Here is a 16,452-nt window from a genome sequence, read left to right as displayed (position 1 = left end):
CTAAGCAACATGTCACCGGTTTGCACTCGATTTTATTAAATGGGAGAAAAATACAGATGCTCCTCCAGTGGTACAAACACGAGGAGCTGAATGCATTTTTAATAACCGAGAGTAAATAAATAAATAAGTGAAAACCCCACCGGCTCCACAGTTCTGCGGAGTTTGTGAGGGGGAAAATTAAGCTGTCCCTTTTATGTGACATTTTCTACATGCAAATCTAGAAAATTTGATTATGTGCTCTATTCGCTGCATGTAAACACCATTAATAACAGCATAACAAACTGGTTCAGGAAGAATGGGTCAGGGATGAGGCTCTGCCGTCTGTTACACCCACTGCGGTGATTGATCTCGGAGCATCACAGCTCTCTGAAATTGATCAACAAACTGTGATCATTTTGCTCAGCTTACTTATTCCGAGTGATGTGTTAAATATTTTCCAATAGTGCGATGGCGGCGCGGCTCAAAGGTGACGGCTTTACATCGTCTTGTCTCCCTGCCTGTTGCAGCAGTCGAGTGTTTACCCAGCTGTAATTACAACATGCACAATGACCTCATTCTGCTGTGTCAGTCGCTGTAATGTATAGCCCCTGATGTTAAACTGCAAAGAAAAATGGTATGCAATTATTTTCAATATGCTGACTACATTCTCTGCATTTTTTTTTTTCAGACATGGCCATGAAGGCAGATCAGAATTTGATATAAGTGCTGGTGCTCCTATTCATCTGACAGAGCCTCTCTGCCTTAATACGCATTCAATAATGTGAAATGATATTAGCTGTAGGAGCTCATTGACTGTGCTCTCAGGGTCTTGTCGCGTCTCTTTCCCAGCCTGTATCATGCTCCTTATCTGTTTCTCTTACACACACACACACACACACACACACACACACACACACACACACACACACACACACGCACACACACACACACCCCGACACACACACACACCCAGAAGGAAAGAAAAAGTGGGAAAGTGGGGAGGGGGGCTTGAACTGCAGATAGCAACAGCAGCGGAGCAATCACACCGAAGCAATGCCCCCCACGCCTGGCCCATTAATAACAGTAATACGCACACTGCGCTCGAGCCAGCACTGCCGAAAGCACCGCTGACACTTTAATGGGCATTTTTTACTTTTGTTTTTAAATAATGCATGCGCTTCTTGTCAGCACTGCTCCACTCCACCCCTGGTGTGCCTTTCTGCTGCATTCCTTTGTGCAGAAATTACAATAGAGACCTGTGTTTTCTGTGCTGCATTCATCACATACATGGGGACATCAGTGTGCACTACATCACACTCTTGGGGGACGTGTGTGTGTGTGTGTTGAAGTGGTGGGCTCACATCGCCTGTGTGCGTTTGTTTGCGAAGGGCCTTCATTTTCACTGAGCTAATTCAGAGTGTCTTAGTGACGGTGAACTTATGAAGGAGACGATGCAGGAGAGCTTCAGACGTCACGGCTGGAAATCTAATGATCTGAGACAGTTTAAAATAATACAAGAAATGATTTAAAAAGCAGCAGATTCACCCAGATCAGTGTGGAGTTTATCCAATTCCACATGAAACTTTCAGCATAGAAATGATTGATCAGATTATTGAAATAATCATCAGCTAATTTAGTAACCGATTAATCGTTAAGTGGAGCTTACAGACTCAAACAAACAACATATTCAGAGCAGTAATTACTCCAAAACTGTACAAAACAGAAACACATTCTGCAGTGAAAATAAAAACACCTTTGTCTGTAAATACGTCCCACCCAAAACTCATCAAGTGGTTTTAGCTTCACCCGGTTCAAATTTACTGAAGAAATATTGTTACTGCATTTAATGCAATAAAATGAGTTTTTCTTATGTAGAAATGGAATTGTTAATTTGCATCTTCTGATATATTTCTAAAATAGCTTATAAAAGGCTTCAGTGAGTAATTGAAAGCTTTATATCTTGGCAACATGATATAAAGCTGAAATAAGGTGATTTTACACAATATCACCCCTTTAATATGCATAATAGTGAAAACCGTCTTAAAGCCACAGCAGAACATCCCCAGGCTTCCTCCTCTCTAGCCAATGAGCACTAAGGAAACTAAACAGGCTCCTGCTTGCAAACAGCAGCCAATAACGTGTCAAGTGGCATTGCAACTAGAAATGTCTGCTTCCTTAATACTTTATATACATATGAGCTCAATGGAAATAGTCTGCAAATTGGCTATTTTTTTATGAATATTGTAGAGTTAAGTTCCACAGAAAAATCCACAAACAGACGGGAGTCGACTGCATTTAGAAAGTACCACTGCTTCCTCCGACTCTGTCCTTCTGAACGACGTCTAGCTACAGAAAATGCTGCTCACACTGTCAGGAGACGGTGAATCTGGATTTAATGGACAGTCATGCACATCCCCAACTTTCCATTAATGGTCCAAATTGTGAAGTTGTGTAGTCAGAATGTCAAGAAAGGTGATAGAAAATCAGCATCAGCAGGCTGTTCAATGCTCTACCTGGTGGATTTTATTCTTTACCATATTGGTTTTCTTACACCCAGTAGGTAAACTCTTACTGGTTTTATGCAGAATTAGAAACATAGTCTGGACCATTAGGAAATAGATCAAACCAGCAACAAAATCTAAACAAAGAAGCAGGAATCACATTACTAATTAACCAACTAATTTGCACAAATACATTATTTTTAAACTGAAATAATAAATACAGGGCAGCTCAAAGGGAATAAACAATGCAATAGAAAACAGAAAACATTTGATTTCATCCAGAGACAAAATAATTCAACAGGAAAAAAACGATCAGAAATTATATGAATGTAAAATGTAAAATAATGCTAAAAACCCGACAGTATCCTTTAAACTAAAGCAGTATGGCCAACAATAAAAAAACAGAAATATGTTTAAGGACAAGTGGTAAATAAATATAAACTTAAACACTTTTTGTTTGTTTTATTCACTAATTAGTGCAGATAGAACAAACATTACAGAACAACAAATTAGTGCAAAATAACCGGGTAGGAGAACGAACAGCAGACAGACAAATAAAAACACATTAAGATCATACATTCAGAACAAAGACTAAATATTTAACTTATGTGGGGTAGCAAACATATGTATTTTTATTTAATCTCTTATTTGCATTATTATTTTCCTATTTTCTAGTATTCCTCAGTTGAACAAGGGTCACAGATATTTTGGGTAAAAGAGAAATAGAAAATTAGGTAAATAAAAGTAGATACCAGAGCAAAGGATGACTAATTAAATGAATAAGTTCTCCCTTTTCCTCCCCTTTTTCTGATTATTGGGAAAACAAAATAAAAACTGCAGCTTTTTGTGTCAGTTCTCACTGCAGCAGCAGCAGCAGCAGGGTAAAATCTAAATGCACGGTCATCTTAAAGCCAGCTTCTCCCACAGCCCTGCAGGCGCGTCCCAGTGGGCGCTGACCCCACCGACGACCCCCACCATGCTGGAGGGACTGTGGGAACCCGCACACGGAGCTGTGGGAGCCAAACCCTCAACCTCCTGGTTATGAGGGCAAGAACGTCCTGAAATAACGCTGCAACAACCCTCAAAACTTTTCATTACCAAGGCATTTTATCTGCCTCCTCCAAGACAAAATAATAAAACTGCTGATCTTTAATGCAAAGTTGATGTGAAGTTAAAGCAGCGGGACGAACCTGAGCTTATTGCCGCCTGCAGTTTGTTTTAACCTAAGCAGACATGCAGAGGCTGCCGGTGAAACCGTCTGATACGATGCGACATTATGGCTCAAGAACTAAATCAAACATTTCTGCTGTTTTAAATGAAAAGTATTATAAATGTTGAGTAAATTATAGAAAAATCTACAGTGTGTTTCAAAAGTTTCACTTCCAAAATCCAACATTACTTGCGCAAATAAGCACATTAATAATTGTCATCAGCCCACATTTAATTACTTTAAGCTACATCAGTGTTGATAAAGAGGCGTTTATTTCTCCATGCAGACATTTGTGTCTCTGAAGGCTGGAGATTCATCCACAATTAAACCAATTACAGCAGAACTTAAAGCTTTTCGTTAAAGAGAAAAGTTTCACTCTTAAATTGATACTTCTACAAATTGAACTAAAGCTGGATGTAATTTCTGTCTCTGCAGCAAACTTTAACTTAAGAAAACAATTAAAATAAAGTACAAGAAGGAAAGAGAGTAAGAAACATATCAACATGCAAACAATAGAAAGCAACTAATGATAATAAATGAAAAGTTTAGTTTTTTTATGTTTAATCCGTGAATTCTTACAATGAAGTCTGAAAGTTTAAATGATTTTCTTGTTTTATTACATCAATTAAATTTTCCTTATATATACATATTATTCACTACGGTGTCCAATTAGATCAGTGTTGTCCAAACTTTTATTTTATTATTAAAACTGAAAACAATGTATTTGTTAAGACAGATAAATATTTTCCAAAGGTTTTTGGATTGTCCTCGATTTTTAAAAAATTTTTTTTACATTTGGCAACAAAAGTAGGACGCTGCTTGTTGTTTTTAGGAAAATGTTATCAATGAAAACAGAAAAATACTTTCTCTCATACCTTAAAGAAAAAAAATTAAGATTTTATTTGTCTTCAGAAGAACGTGAGGAGAAAATTTGCTGCTCTGGCCGAACAAAACCATGCAGAGGGCCACAAATTGTCCCCGGACCCACAGTTTGGACATCCTTGGTTCAGATAAATCTGCTTTGTTTTCACATTACAGCATAAATCAAACTCCTTTGTGTTTCCTGGTGTGTATTAATGCACACCTGCTGCAAGGTGCAAATACTGAGGCTGTTATTTTCTCTGTGATCATCACATTTAAATCCGGGATCACAAGCTGACCCTGAATCTGTTACACATGGTAAATCTTAATGGGAACTGTTGTCAGGGGAGCAAAATAATTAATTGTTGTTTTAGTCCAGAGCAGATTTTTGTATCACGCTTATTTATCTTGGAGTACTGGTGATAAATCCGTGCAAAACGTTGGAGTAAAATAAATTGATTGGTTGCACACTAGCGTGATTACGTTTCTCTTTTCAATCTTTTGCTAAATGAAAAGTCTCTCTTTTGTTTTATGTGGAGCAAACAGAAGCTGGAGCTGAAGTGTCACAGTGACTCCAGGTCTGAATGCTCGCTTTGTTCTTCCACATCGTAAATATTGCAACTCATTTCTTTTGAAAACTTTTCCAGCTGTTCACATTTAAACAGAACATCATTTAATGTTGCTGCAACAAGCCGTGCCCAGTTCAGGTACCCCAGGTTCAACTTTCCAACAAATATTAACTGGGCACAACTCTGAAAATATTTCCCCCCTTTTTTCTGATAAATCTTGATTCGAAGTCCAGAATATACCTGCGCTATAAAACCAGGAAGCTTCTAGGTTTATCAGACTGAAAGATTTATCAGCTGGTTCCTGTTCTCACTGAGACTCAGCCTGCCTCTGTAAAGTTCATCCTGGTCTCTGTGTTGAAGTGTTTCCTCCCAGAAGAGAGCGAAGTCAAACTGATAAAGAAAAGTTATAGACAGAAGGTGGAAGCGCTTTAATGTGATGGTATTTGTCATGATGCGTGAGGATTTGCGTCTGTGTTGATACTGTAATTCAGTCTGTCTCAGTGCTACATTTATTGATTTCAGAGGAGCTATCTATGTGTATTTGTCGTTATATATAAGGTCAATAAACAGCTAAAATCAATGTTTATAACAATCGATGTTGCATTCTCCATTATTTCGCTTCCTGCACAGTGATTTCCTTTGATTTAATTTGCCTCTGGTTTTTTTCCCTCCTCTCCTTGCCGACTGTTTGCTTGCTGGAGTGCATGCGGTTGCCCCTTGCTGCTGCTTGTCCGTTTCAATGACGTGTGCCTGTGTTTCTGTGTGTCCCTGCAGGAAACACGTTGTGTAAGTCAGGAAGCATTGCCGTCTTCGGGAACGTGGTGTACAGCGGACTGCTGAACGATCACCTCTGGCATTTGGGAGTGCCCCTCTTTACGAGACTGGTAAGAGCAGCTGGGCCCCTCTGTGCACACTTACCTTCGTTTTGTCAGAAGAGTTTCGCGCAGTCGAGCTGGATCCAGCAGACATCAGGTGTGGGATTCCCAGAAGCCTGTAATGGGTTGTTTCTGAAGGTTGTTCTGCTGACATGTGTTGTTGAACGTTAGCTCCTGTGTGCAGGACGTCGCAGCAGGACCTCTGCTGTGGATTTACTCTCCTTATTTTAGCATTTAGCTGCTAAAAGCCCTCTGTTTAAAGAAGATTACCTCCAAAACAATTAGTTTTTCCTCCAGTAGCAGAGAAAAGGGTTGACTAAATAATTCAGGATGTTTGGTTAAATAATTACATGGTTTTAATGAAGAACTAGAGCAGTTGAAGCTGGCGTTAACAATTAATGACAGATGTCTTAACTCTGATTGTTAAAGGGAAACCGAAACGTTTGTCGCTGCTGCTGCTGCAATGCAGAAGCAGGAATCTCACAACAATTTTCCCAAAGAAAAATAAATTCAGCTCGGCCCTTTTTCTCCCATTAATTACCCTTTTTCCAAGCGGGCTGCACGTTTTTTTTGTTTTTTTTATTATCAATGTTTGTTATTGATTCAATCTGTCGCTGTAGCTGTCATTTATGAGTCAGGAATTAGTGTTGATTGGTGCACGAGGGTTGCATATAATTGGGTTACATTAAATAGATAATTCAGCTGATCTCATAAATGTCTGATGTGAAGGCTTGTTTGATTATCAATTAATGTCAAACTGAGATGCGAGAGGCTGTCTGGATTCCAGTTGGGTTTAGCTTGCAGGGCAACATTTCCAATAAAAATAAACCTTCTCATCATGACTGTTGACGTCTGTGCAGCGAAATATGATGGAAATATGACAGATTTAGTGTAAACCAGAGGAACAGGAACTTTTGGGGTTTATTTGTTGTTTTGTCATAAATTTTGTTGTAAAAGTTCTCTTTAACTTCAAAATTCAAATATACTTTATTAACGCTAAAGTTCAGATAAAACATAAGCAAACTGTGACTAAATTAAATAAAACTTTATCACTTCAAATCTCTTCCTGCTAAAAAAAATAAATTGTGTGTAGAGACAACTTCCATCAAATTCATAATAGACAGTTTCCTAAATTAACCTCCTTAATTTTATTTTCACATCATATAAAATAATAAAAATATTCCCTAAATCTGGATTTAGTCCCTGTCTGAAGCAGAGAAGGCTCCTGGACGTTTGACTCCACTGTGATGAAATCCTGATCAAACCTCCAGTTTTTAAAAATAATATTTTATTTCAACAATAAAGACTCAGAAACAGCCAACAGAACCGGCCAGGCAGAAATAACTTTTACAGATATTTGTGTAAAACATGTAAATTAAAAATCATGGCCATTATTTTAGCTGAGTGTTTTGGTACCAATTATATACCCAGTAAATACAGTTTGACCTTTTTATTGTCTGAGTTCAGAATAACATCCAACTTCTGACTTTTAGGGGTTTTTCTGTTTTTTTTGTTACAATCTTTTTTAGAATTTGGACGAAGTTTGTAGGTATCTACAGAATATTTAACGTGTTAAAATGATAAGCAGAAAAAATAGAAAAACAAAACAAATCTTCTTAATGCAATTTTTCTGAATAAAAAAGACAAAAAATGATCATTTCAGCAGAAATCAAAATAAAATATTTTTTGAGATAGCTGCTCTAGAACAAAATTTGACCACACTAGTATCAATCTAATACCAATGCCGACTTTGAATCGATATTATCAATACTTTAAATCGATCCGTCCGGCTCTGTGGTGAGAATTCGAGAGAAAACTTCAATTTATCTAAATCAGCTTAAAATTAAAGCAAAAATAAACTAGTTAATGTTCATAACTGGTTGTTAAGATACCCGACTATTGTCATTCTGCCCTAAAAAACAGCAACTCAAGAACTGAAATACTGATTAAAATGTATTTATAACAGGTAAAAAGTACAAAAATATCATTTTTATTGCATTAAATTAAATCAATTATCTGCTTCTTGACACGTCTAGTATAGTTTGTGTTTCACTTTAAAGACCAAACTCTCTGTTTGGCTTCACCATGACCTTTAACCCCTCAGCCAATAAAAGGTCATTATAGTTATCCACCTCCAGAGGACACCTGGTGCTGGTAAGTGTCCACTCAGGTGTCATTAAACTGCAGCAGAAGATGATAAAACATTAAATAACTGGATGTAAAACATACCACAAGCTATTCTTATAATTTTTTGAATCATACTTTACAAATCAGTTTTAGCTTCTGTTCTACTTTGAGAAAACAATATGTAGAAGTAAACTTGACAGATTTTGTTTTCAAATGAATTTATGAAGGTAGAAATAAATGTACTTTCTGCTGCAGAGAAATGAACATATTTTAAAATATAAATAAATACATTTAAAATAATGCAAAAAGAAAATCTTTCACTGCTTTAAGTAGATCAAGAACAGTGAAAACAATCAGATATTAATGTAGGAAACAATAACTTTTTGCCTGCTGACATGATTCTTAAACATCTAAAAGACGAGCACTGCTCTGGTGCATTATGGGAAATGTAGGATTCAGCGTTTTTGGAGGTCTGCCCATAGTAATGACTGGAAGTCAGGATTTCTCATTCTTTTGAGTTTAACTATTCCTCATTAATCTGTCCCTTGCAAGCCACCCAACTTTATTGGAATTCAGTGCTAAATTGCTGGTGTGTCTCTAAACTTTTTCCATGAATTATGCATTTAGCATAAAATCACTCCCTGCCCTCGGACTCATAAACCACTCGAGCTGCAACACAGGGAAGAGATTTTTAGACCTAAATCAGTGTCTCAGATGGTCCCTTTGAAACAATCGAGAGAAATCAAATAAAAAAGGATTGTGATGCTGGAAGCCTGATTTTTAGTCTCCAGAAGCCAAATTTTGTGTGTGATTAGAGGTTCAGCAGTAATGGCTGCAGAGCAGCAGGGATTCAGAGCAAACATGAGACAGAAATAAGCATAATTAGCATCTAACACAAACAAGGTACAAGAATTAAGTTCAACTCAGGAGAGAAAAATTACAAGCTCATCATTTTTGCTGCACCTTTCTGGGGAAACTAGTCTCACCCTAGACATCTTAATGAACTCAGGACAGCTACACTGCAAAAAGCACAAAATCTTACCTGGTATCTTTAGTTTAGTTTTAATGCAACTTTCTGAAGTAAGACAAAACTAACTTTTAAGGAAGAAGTAGGAGCTTGTTTTGAGTCAGTAATCCCTTAAAATTGATGAAAAACTACTTGTTCCATTGGCAGATAAAGTCATTTATAACGAGATATTTTTTCCATGTTGTAAGTTAAATAATCTGCTAACAGAACAAGACATCTTTCATCAATATTAAGGAATTATTGAGTAAAAACAAGCTGCTATTGCTGAAAAGTTAGTTTTGTCTTACTTCAAATGTATTAAGATATTTGGACTAGAAACTAGTCAAAGGTACTTGGTAAGATTTCATGGTTTTGCAGTGTATATCTGTCATGGCTGCTTCCAGAGAAAAGTTGCGACTTCCTGCTGTGACAGAAAGGTGCGGGCCGGTGGCGCAGCGCCACGCCACGCCACGCCGGGCCGGGCCGGGCCGGGCCGGGCCGGCCCAGCGGTGGGATCAGCATGACGCGCTGAGAGCCTTCACATCCCCAACACACAGCCCCTAATTACTGCACAACCCCGCCAGTTCGCACCCTTAGGCCAGTACTGACTGCTCAATGCCAAGATGTAAACACTGCATTATTAGCACTACATACAGTCTGAGCACACAGCTATGTTTAATGTACTTTTTGGATGTCTACACAGAGGCATTACATCAGAGGGATTGTTGATGTGCAGCGGCATACAATGAATTTATTGTCTCCCAGACAGAGCGATCCAGGATTAGCAGATGGACGATTTGCTGCGTGAAGTGTAATGTATGCCTACAAATGATGCTTAATGATATCTTCCAGGGACGGAAGCGAAACATCACCGTTTTCAAGGCTAAATGTACAGAGTGTGTCAGAAAGCTGCAGACGCAGGATTAGGTAACATCATGTTTTTTAGTTACCGGCTGATGTATATAAAATACATGGACATAAAAATATCTTGTTTAAAGAAAAGAAAAGATGGATTTTTGCATTCATCTTAATTCTGGAATATTTAGAACCACAAATATTGACCTACTTATTTTTAAAAGCAAATATTTATTCTCAAATAAGAAAAAATCAACCCAGAAAATGTCGGAGCTGTGTGCCTGTCCAAAAAAAAACTTTTTTACATTTTTTATCTACTGTGATTTCCAGATACAATGTGCGATACAATATCTGACTGTTTTGTTCATTTGAATAAAATGGAAATGGTTTAATTTATTATTGAGCAGATAAAATAAAAACGGCACTAAAGTTTGCTTTAAAAATGTTATACATTTTTTCAATTTTTGTGGCCCCATGTGCTTTCAACTCAATGACTTTGGCCCTCATGGCAAAACATTTGGACACTCCTGGTTTAGAGTTTGCAGAAAGTTCAACACATCACTAATTTAAACTGGTTTTAAAAAACGGTAAAACAAAACGAGACGATTCAAGAAGAACAGCGACTGTTTCTGGTCCTTCAGTTCCGTAAATATCAGAATATTTGCAAATTTCCACAAAGCTTTTCTGATAAATGGATAAAATAGAGTTTATTACTGCTTTTATTATTTAATTGACTCATCAGATAAGTTTGCACATTTTAGTTTGTGTGAAATTTGGGGTCTGTGCTTCTTTCTGTAGAAAGAAAAAACTTAGTTGAAAAGTTGTAAATTTGCCAGAAAGAGATGTTTTCTTACAATTAGAGGCATTTTGATACTCTGTATTTGATACTTATTAATTAAGTGAATTTTATTCATTTGCTTTTTTATTGAATCTTCTTTTAGTTGAATCTTCTTATCACATTTGAAGTTGCTTCATGAATTTCATTGTGCTGCTTCAGTTCAGTCATTCATAAATTTCTAAAATTAAACCAAAGATATTTCCTGACATTGTACAGTTAGAAAACTATTAAATAAAATCCTTAAATGTTTCATAAAAAACTCATTAATATAATAAGATCATAAAATCAGACATTGCGACAGAAAAAGCCATAAGTTTCCTGCATTTAAGTGGTTAATTTAGGAACAATCTGGGTTTTTTTCTGCCTCAGAACATTTCAGGTCCAAACTCATGCAGCCGTGTTGCAGCTTCAACCTCACATCCTGTGTCCTGGATCCAGTTTATGGAGAGTCTGAACCCGAAGATGTTCTGGTTCAGGAAAGAGCCCGGTTCCACCACTTAAGCTTTGGAAAATCTCCAGATGCCCTCGCATCCGTTTATCACCTCAATCCTTGATGACGTTTTCATCATAAACGTCTAACTTTATGGTACCAGTAAACTTCTGCGTTTTTTCCAAATACATTTCTGACTCTTAGTTGTAATTATTATAAATGTATGCCTTTAAATATTGAGAAAGAATTTCATCAGAAAATATCCATGTATTTACTTTTTACTACTTAAATGTCAGAGTTTTTTGCAGAAATTTGCTCCTCTGTGACCGTTTTCATTTTCTCCAAGTCATCAGAGCGATAGTTGCTTATCAGGTTGCAGAGAAATCTCACTTCCCATCAACTGCATTCTGGATTATCTGATGATTTTACTTAGTGGAGTTTATTTAATTTGGTTGGTTTCCTGCATTAAACTGAATTTAAAGCACTGTTCCTTTAATATTAGTAGAACTGACTTCAGCTCTGTTCCAGATGCTCAATGTTTGCGTCTTTTATCCACCATTAAGTTAGTTTAGATGCATCTACAATTACTTTTGCTGTTTGATCCAGTCTTGATCCCTGAGGCGAAATGGAATTGGTTTGGATATTTAGTGTCACATTTCACAGTGAATCCAGTTTTATCTCAGTGTCTTCTGGAGAAAAGTTTAATGGTGAAACAAGACGAAGCTTGAGCTGCTTGGTCATAGTAACTGGAAGTGTTGGTGAAGTCGAGACCAATATCTACTGCCAGACGTGACACCGTCACTCCAATCTCTAACTAAAGTTTCAAACTGGTTTGTTTGAGATCCAAACTGGTGTCAAATGGAGAATTCTGGCTATTATTGATCTATATTTACCCTTTATTAGTAGATCTGGAAAAACAAATGGTAGAAAACCAACCAGTTTAAAGTGGACAAACAAGAAGTTTGTGATTTATAATTGAATGTAAGAAAACATGGCATTCCTTTTGCTGATGAGTGTTTGTAAAACCTCCAGGGAGAAATATCTTCATATTTATTCTCATTCTGCACGAGTAGATCCGCAGATCATGTAGCCAGAAGAAAATACATTAAGAGCAGAAATATAGAAGAATAGAAGTGAAATTTTTAAGCAAATTTAATATTTCAGAGTTTAGCCCGAGAGCCAGCTAGAGCTGATTCATGCAGCTCACTGCTGCAGAACATTATGGAAAATTAATGTGACTATAGTCACCACATAGTGTCCACTTCCTGCAAACTCCATATTCCCCTGTAAAAGGCAATGTGTTCTTTGCACAAATAACTTGTATTAGTAGGAAAATGTCTAATTTTGGACGTTAGGACATTAAGACGATAAGTGATTTGTGATCTTTGAGACATATAAGTGATGCAGAATGATGGAAACCACCATTCTGGATTCTTAAAGCTCCAATGCAGAGGATGTAAACAAGATAAATTCAAATTGTAATGAAATGAATGATTAATTACAACCCTAACCTGATGGTCTGAAGCTTGAAAACAGAAACATGGTGGATGTGGAACCCGTAACCGTGACAACACACAAAACCATTTAAAAATTTCAACATTTTCCACAGAGCAATAAAAGAATCATGTGAAATACTTTTATGTTAGAGAAGATGTAAAATGTTTTATTTTGTGAACATATAATTTGGATAATTTGTCGTGTGGAGCTGACCGAGGGCTCAAATGTTTCTGGGACTTGAAAGGAGGGAAGAAACAAAGAGGTGAAAAAGGGTTTTTGTTTCCCTCTGTGAAACCGTCCTGATGTGATGTATGTGGGATAGAAACGTCGATACCCACCTGTGGAGCTGATGAAGACACATAAAGAGATAAAACGAGCAGAGCTTCAGATCCTTTTCACCGGGTTGTAAAGCGGGTCACTCCATAAAGTGAAGTGTGCGATTAGAGGAAAAACCAACCTGGGAGACTCAGGATGGAGCCACATCCCTCTCCGAGTTTCGGCTTCCCACCAGCTGAGACCCGGCCGAGCGTGGCCCACGGTTTGATGGATGAGGACAAAAAGGCCGAAGCTGCCATAAGCACGGCACCGGCGCTCCGCAGGGAAGAAGATCCGCCGGTTGTCTCCTCTGGAGTTCCTCTAATGATGGGATCTGGGTTGAGTTCGGCACAAGTTGTTCTGTACGTAGCGGTGTGCTGCAGAGCAGAGGTGAGATGGTCATGAAATATTCAGAGAGCAGATATGGAGTCAGTGAAGATCGGACGTAGACGGACATTTTAGGCAGAACGCACTCTGTGTGAGGCCCTCGCTTCCTCTTCTCTTTGAAAGCTCCATCTTTATAATGGATGGCAGAACCTCCTGGGAGTGTCTAGACGCTGGTGGGAAATCTAAATGCCTGGGAAAGCCGCTCGCATCCCTGGTAAGTAGTGCCGAGCGCGGGAAAAGTGCAACTCAGAGGGGCGACAGGAAGTAAGGAAGATCACATCTTCACCCCGATTATCTCCATCCTCACCCCAGATGGCGTTTTCATCTGTAAGTAAAGAATGTCGGATTATTCAGGCATAAATGTTGCCTGACTCTTATTTTCTACCTTTCTGCCTCTAACCTCAGCTGCCCTCAGCTGCAGACCACGATGCTCTCTGTCTACACCCTCACCACCCCTGCCTGTCTGCCCTCCACCTTCCTTCGTTCCCTCGGCCTCTCCCCCCCTCAGTTATTTATGAGCAGGACTTGAAATAGACTTCAGTATTTGATAAAAGCGTGATCTTTAATCTGAGTTGCCTGAGAAGTGCATTTCATTTTTATTTGCCATCATAGATTGATGGAGGAGTGTGGAGGTTATCCTCTCTGAGATTGCTCATGTAAATCCACGGCAGACATGTTGGATATTGCAGGACTTGTGTTCGTGCAAAGCAAGACCAGATATAATGAAAATCTGCCGTTGACGTCAACTATTGTTTCGATTCCTGTAAAATTATCCGTTGCACGTCTCGCACCTTCCACTGCATGTCTCACCGTTGGGTCGGGCTTTTCTGGGGAAAGCAGGAAAAATAAAACGGGTGATAAATCCAAGATGACAGTAACGCTGTATGGAGGAGGCCCCTGGTGTCAAAGCCAGCTGCAAATCCAGCTCTGCCTCCTTATGTGGCAATTACTGATGGGTAACATAACCTGCGTGTATCTGCTCAGTTCATTACGGCGACTTTCTCTATAGCTGGCAAGTGTTCTTTAAGATCCTACGGCAAATTAGCTCATCCCCCAGGACGCCTCTTATTGGATGATCCTGCGCCAGAGAATGCCGCAAAACCACTCTGGGCTCTCCGCAGCCTGGCCTCGGTCGCCACAGGGTTAATATTTAAAAGCGTGAGTCCCCAGTCGTGTATTGATGATATGTTTTGAAAATTGCTGAGGCAGGCTCATTGTTACAGTGCTGTCTAGGAGATAGCCAAGCCTCCCTCCGACACCACCACCCGTCCCTCCTTTATAGCCGCCAGATGGAAAACACACTAAAGCATGTAATGTAATATAGCTTGGCACACGGAGGTGTTTCACACCAACTTCATCTGGCCTCTGATCTGCCACAACACATCACCTGGAAAAAGATTTTTTTTTTCTTTTTTCAACCAGAAACGCTGCTGGTCACTAACCCAGACGGAGGAGGAAGAGTGGAAAACAAGTGGAAAATAGGCTGCGCCTCCCTGACGGCTGAGCCACTTCTCTTCCAACTCCATCTTTTATTTTTGCTTTTATTCTTCTCTTCAATGAACTAAAACTGCCACAACTTCAGTACAACTCGTCTCAGTCACAGACGGCAAGAAGAAGAAAGAGGCGCGATCTGTTAGTCCTCCACCATCACCCCTGCCCTCCCCCCTCCCCTGCAGAGATTTCCACCATCAGCTTCCTGCCCTCCCCCAACCCCCACCTCTTTCTCTCCGTCCCTCGCCCCCCCCTCTCCTCCCCGGGACGCTGAATTTTACAGTACCGTCTGCAGGATCCCGGATTGTGCGGCGCACTCCTCTATGCAGAGCAACACGGCTCCGGTGGAGGAACGCTGGAGGCAGCTGTCAAGCGCAGGCTGCTGCTCCTGCTGCTCTAGTTGAGCCTCGGCGCCGTACCGACTGATTTCACATTCACCAATAAGAGACGGCACAGGGGGGAGAGAGAGAGACACACAGAGAGAGAGAGAGAGGGAGGGAGAGTCTCGAAGTGAGTGGTGTGGAGAGGCAAGTGGAGTGGAAGAGTGTCAAAAGAAAAAAGAGGTTACAACACCTCCCCAGCTCTCTTTCCTTTCTCCCGTTTGCTTTCTCCTTCTTTCTCGTATTGGCTCAGAAGAGGAGGAAGAGGAGGAAGAAAGGGAGCTTTAAAAAATTAACTGAAGAGCAAGAAGAAGAAGGGGGTAAGCCTCAAGTCAAGCTTCGTTGAAGAGTTGAGGAGAGCTGCCTCCGTGGAACAAGGACCAGTAGAGCTCTGTCCAAACACTCGGACCCCTCGTGACTCCCACGCTGGCTGGACTGGTCCCGGTGCTCGGTCCCACTCTCCTGCCCTCGCCTGCCCACACCTGTCCCGCTTCAAACATGATGATGTACTTTTGGGTGAGTACCGGAGCTGCCTTCAGGTTGATGTTGTTCTCCAAGCAAGCTGCTTGGTGTCTGCGATGCTGCGCCTCCCAACGCGCTGATGGCTTTTCACTTCCATGTGTTTTATTGATGCCGGCTGCTGCAGCGAGATGCCATGGAGGCCTGTGTTTACGTGTCACTTTTATTCAGGGGGAGGATGTTGGAACGGGGATATTAGCGGCTCCAACACCTTTACAAAGGTTGTTCCTCAACTTCCAGTGACGGCAGAGCGACCCGGCTTGGTTTCTGAGTTTGTCCGACTGCTCGGGGTCTTCCAGGGACATTTCATGATCTGGGTCTCACATGCTGTTGTTTTCGCTTCCCATATGTCTGAGTCGTAAATGAATCGGCATCAAAACGCAGGTTGATTAGGGATTGTTAACCAGAGCTGCTGATTAATTCCCTTTGAGATCATGTGTGATTAGTCAGATTGGTTCTGTCTCCTCTGTGGTTTGTTTCCTCACCACAACAATACCCGCCCAGACCTTCGCTGCTTCACTCGCTGCAGATCATTTTAATCTTCTGCTGGTTTGCTAACTTCATACCTCCACAGAAACAAACAGTAAATGAATATTTGCAGTATTTCCACTG

The 16,452-nt window shown here is 39.8% G+C and overlaps 1 protein-coding gene and 1 long non-coding RNA gene across 12 annotated transcripts in view; one reads left to right on the top strand and one right to left on the bottom strand.

Moving 5' to 3' along the window:
* The window catches only part of LOC102237105 (RNA binding fox-1 homolog 3), a 538,118-nt gene that overhangs the window by 385,139 nt on the left and 136,527 nt on the right, over positions 1 to 16,452 (top strand). For 9 of the 10 annotated variants that reach the window (XM_005803185.2, XM_023348371.1, XM_005803183.2 and 6 more), the window contains one exon: positions 5,895 to 6,004. In XM_005803185.2, the coding sequence (XP_005803242.1) occupies positions 5,895 to 6,004 (110 nt within the window). Of the gene's footprint in view, positions 1 to 5,894; positions 6,005 to 15,592; positions 15,838 to 16,452 lie in introns of those variants that run through there. The other variant, XM_023348373.1, reaches the window with a different exon arrangement.
* Positions 12,944 to 15,593, bottom strand: LOC111611547. Of its 2 annotated transcripts, none has more exons than XR_002754075.1 (3): positions 15,228 to 15,593; positions 13,519 to 13,775; positions 12,944 to 13,440 (listed from the first exon to the last, which is right to left on the bottom strand). It is a non-coding gene; the product is annotated as an uncharacterized LOC111611547 (long non-coding RNA). The 2 variants fall into 2 exon arrangements; XR_002754076.1 differs by having other exon boundaries at positions 13,537 to 13,775.

The sequence above is a fragment of the Xiphophorus maculatus genome, chromosome 16 (genome assembly GCF_002775205.1).
Source record: "Xiphophorus maculatus strain JP 163 A chromosome 16, X_maculatus-5.0-male, whole genome shotgun sequence".
Lineage (NCBI taxonomy): Eukaryota > Metazoa > Chordata > Actinopteri > Cyprinodontiformes > Poeciliidae > Xiphophorus > Xiphophorus maculatus.
Note: the sequence above shows the minus strand (reverse complement) of the source record. Positions and strands in the feature narration are given on the sequence as shown.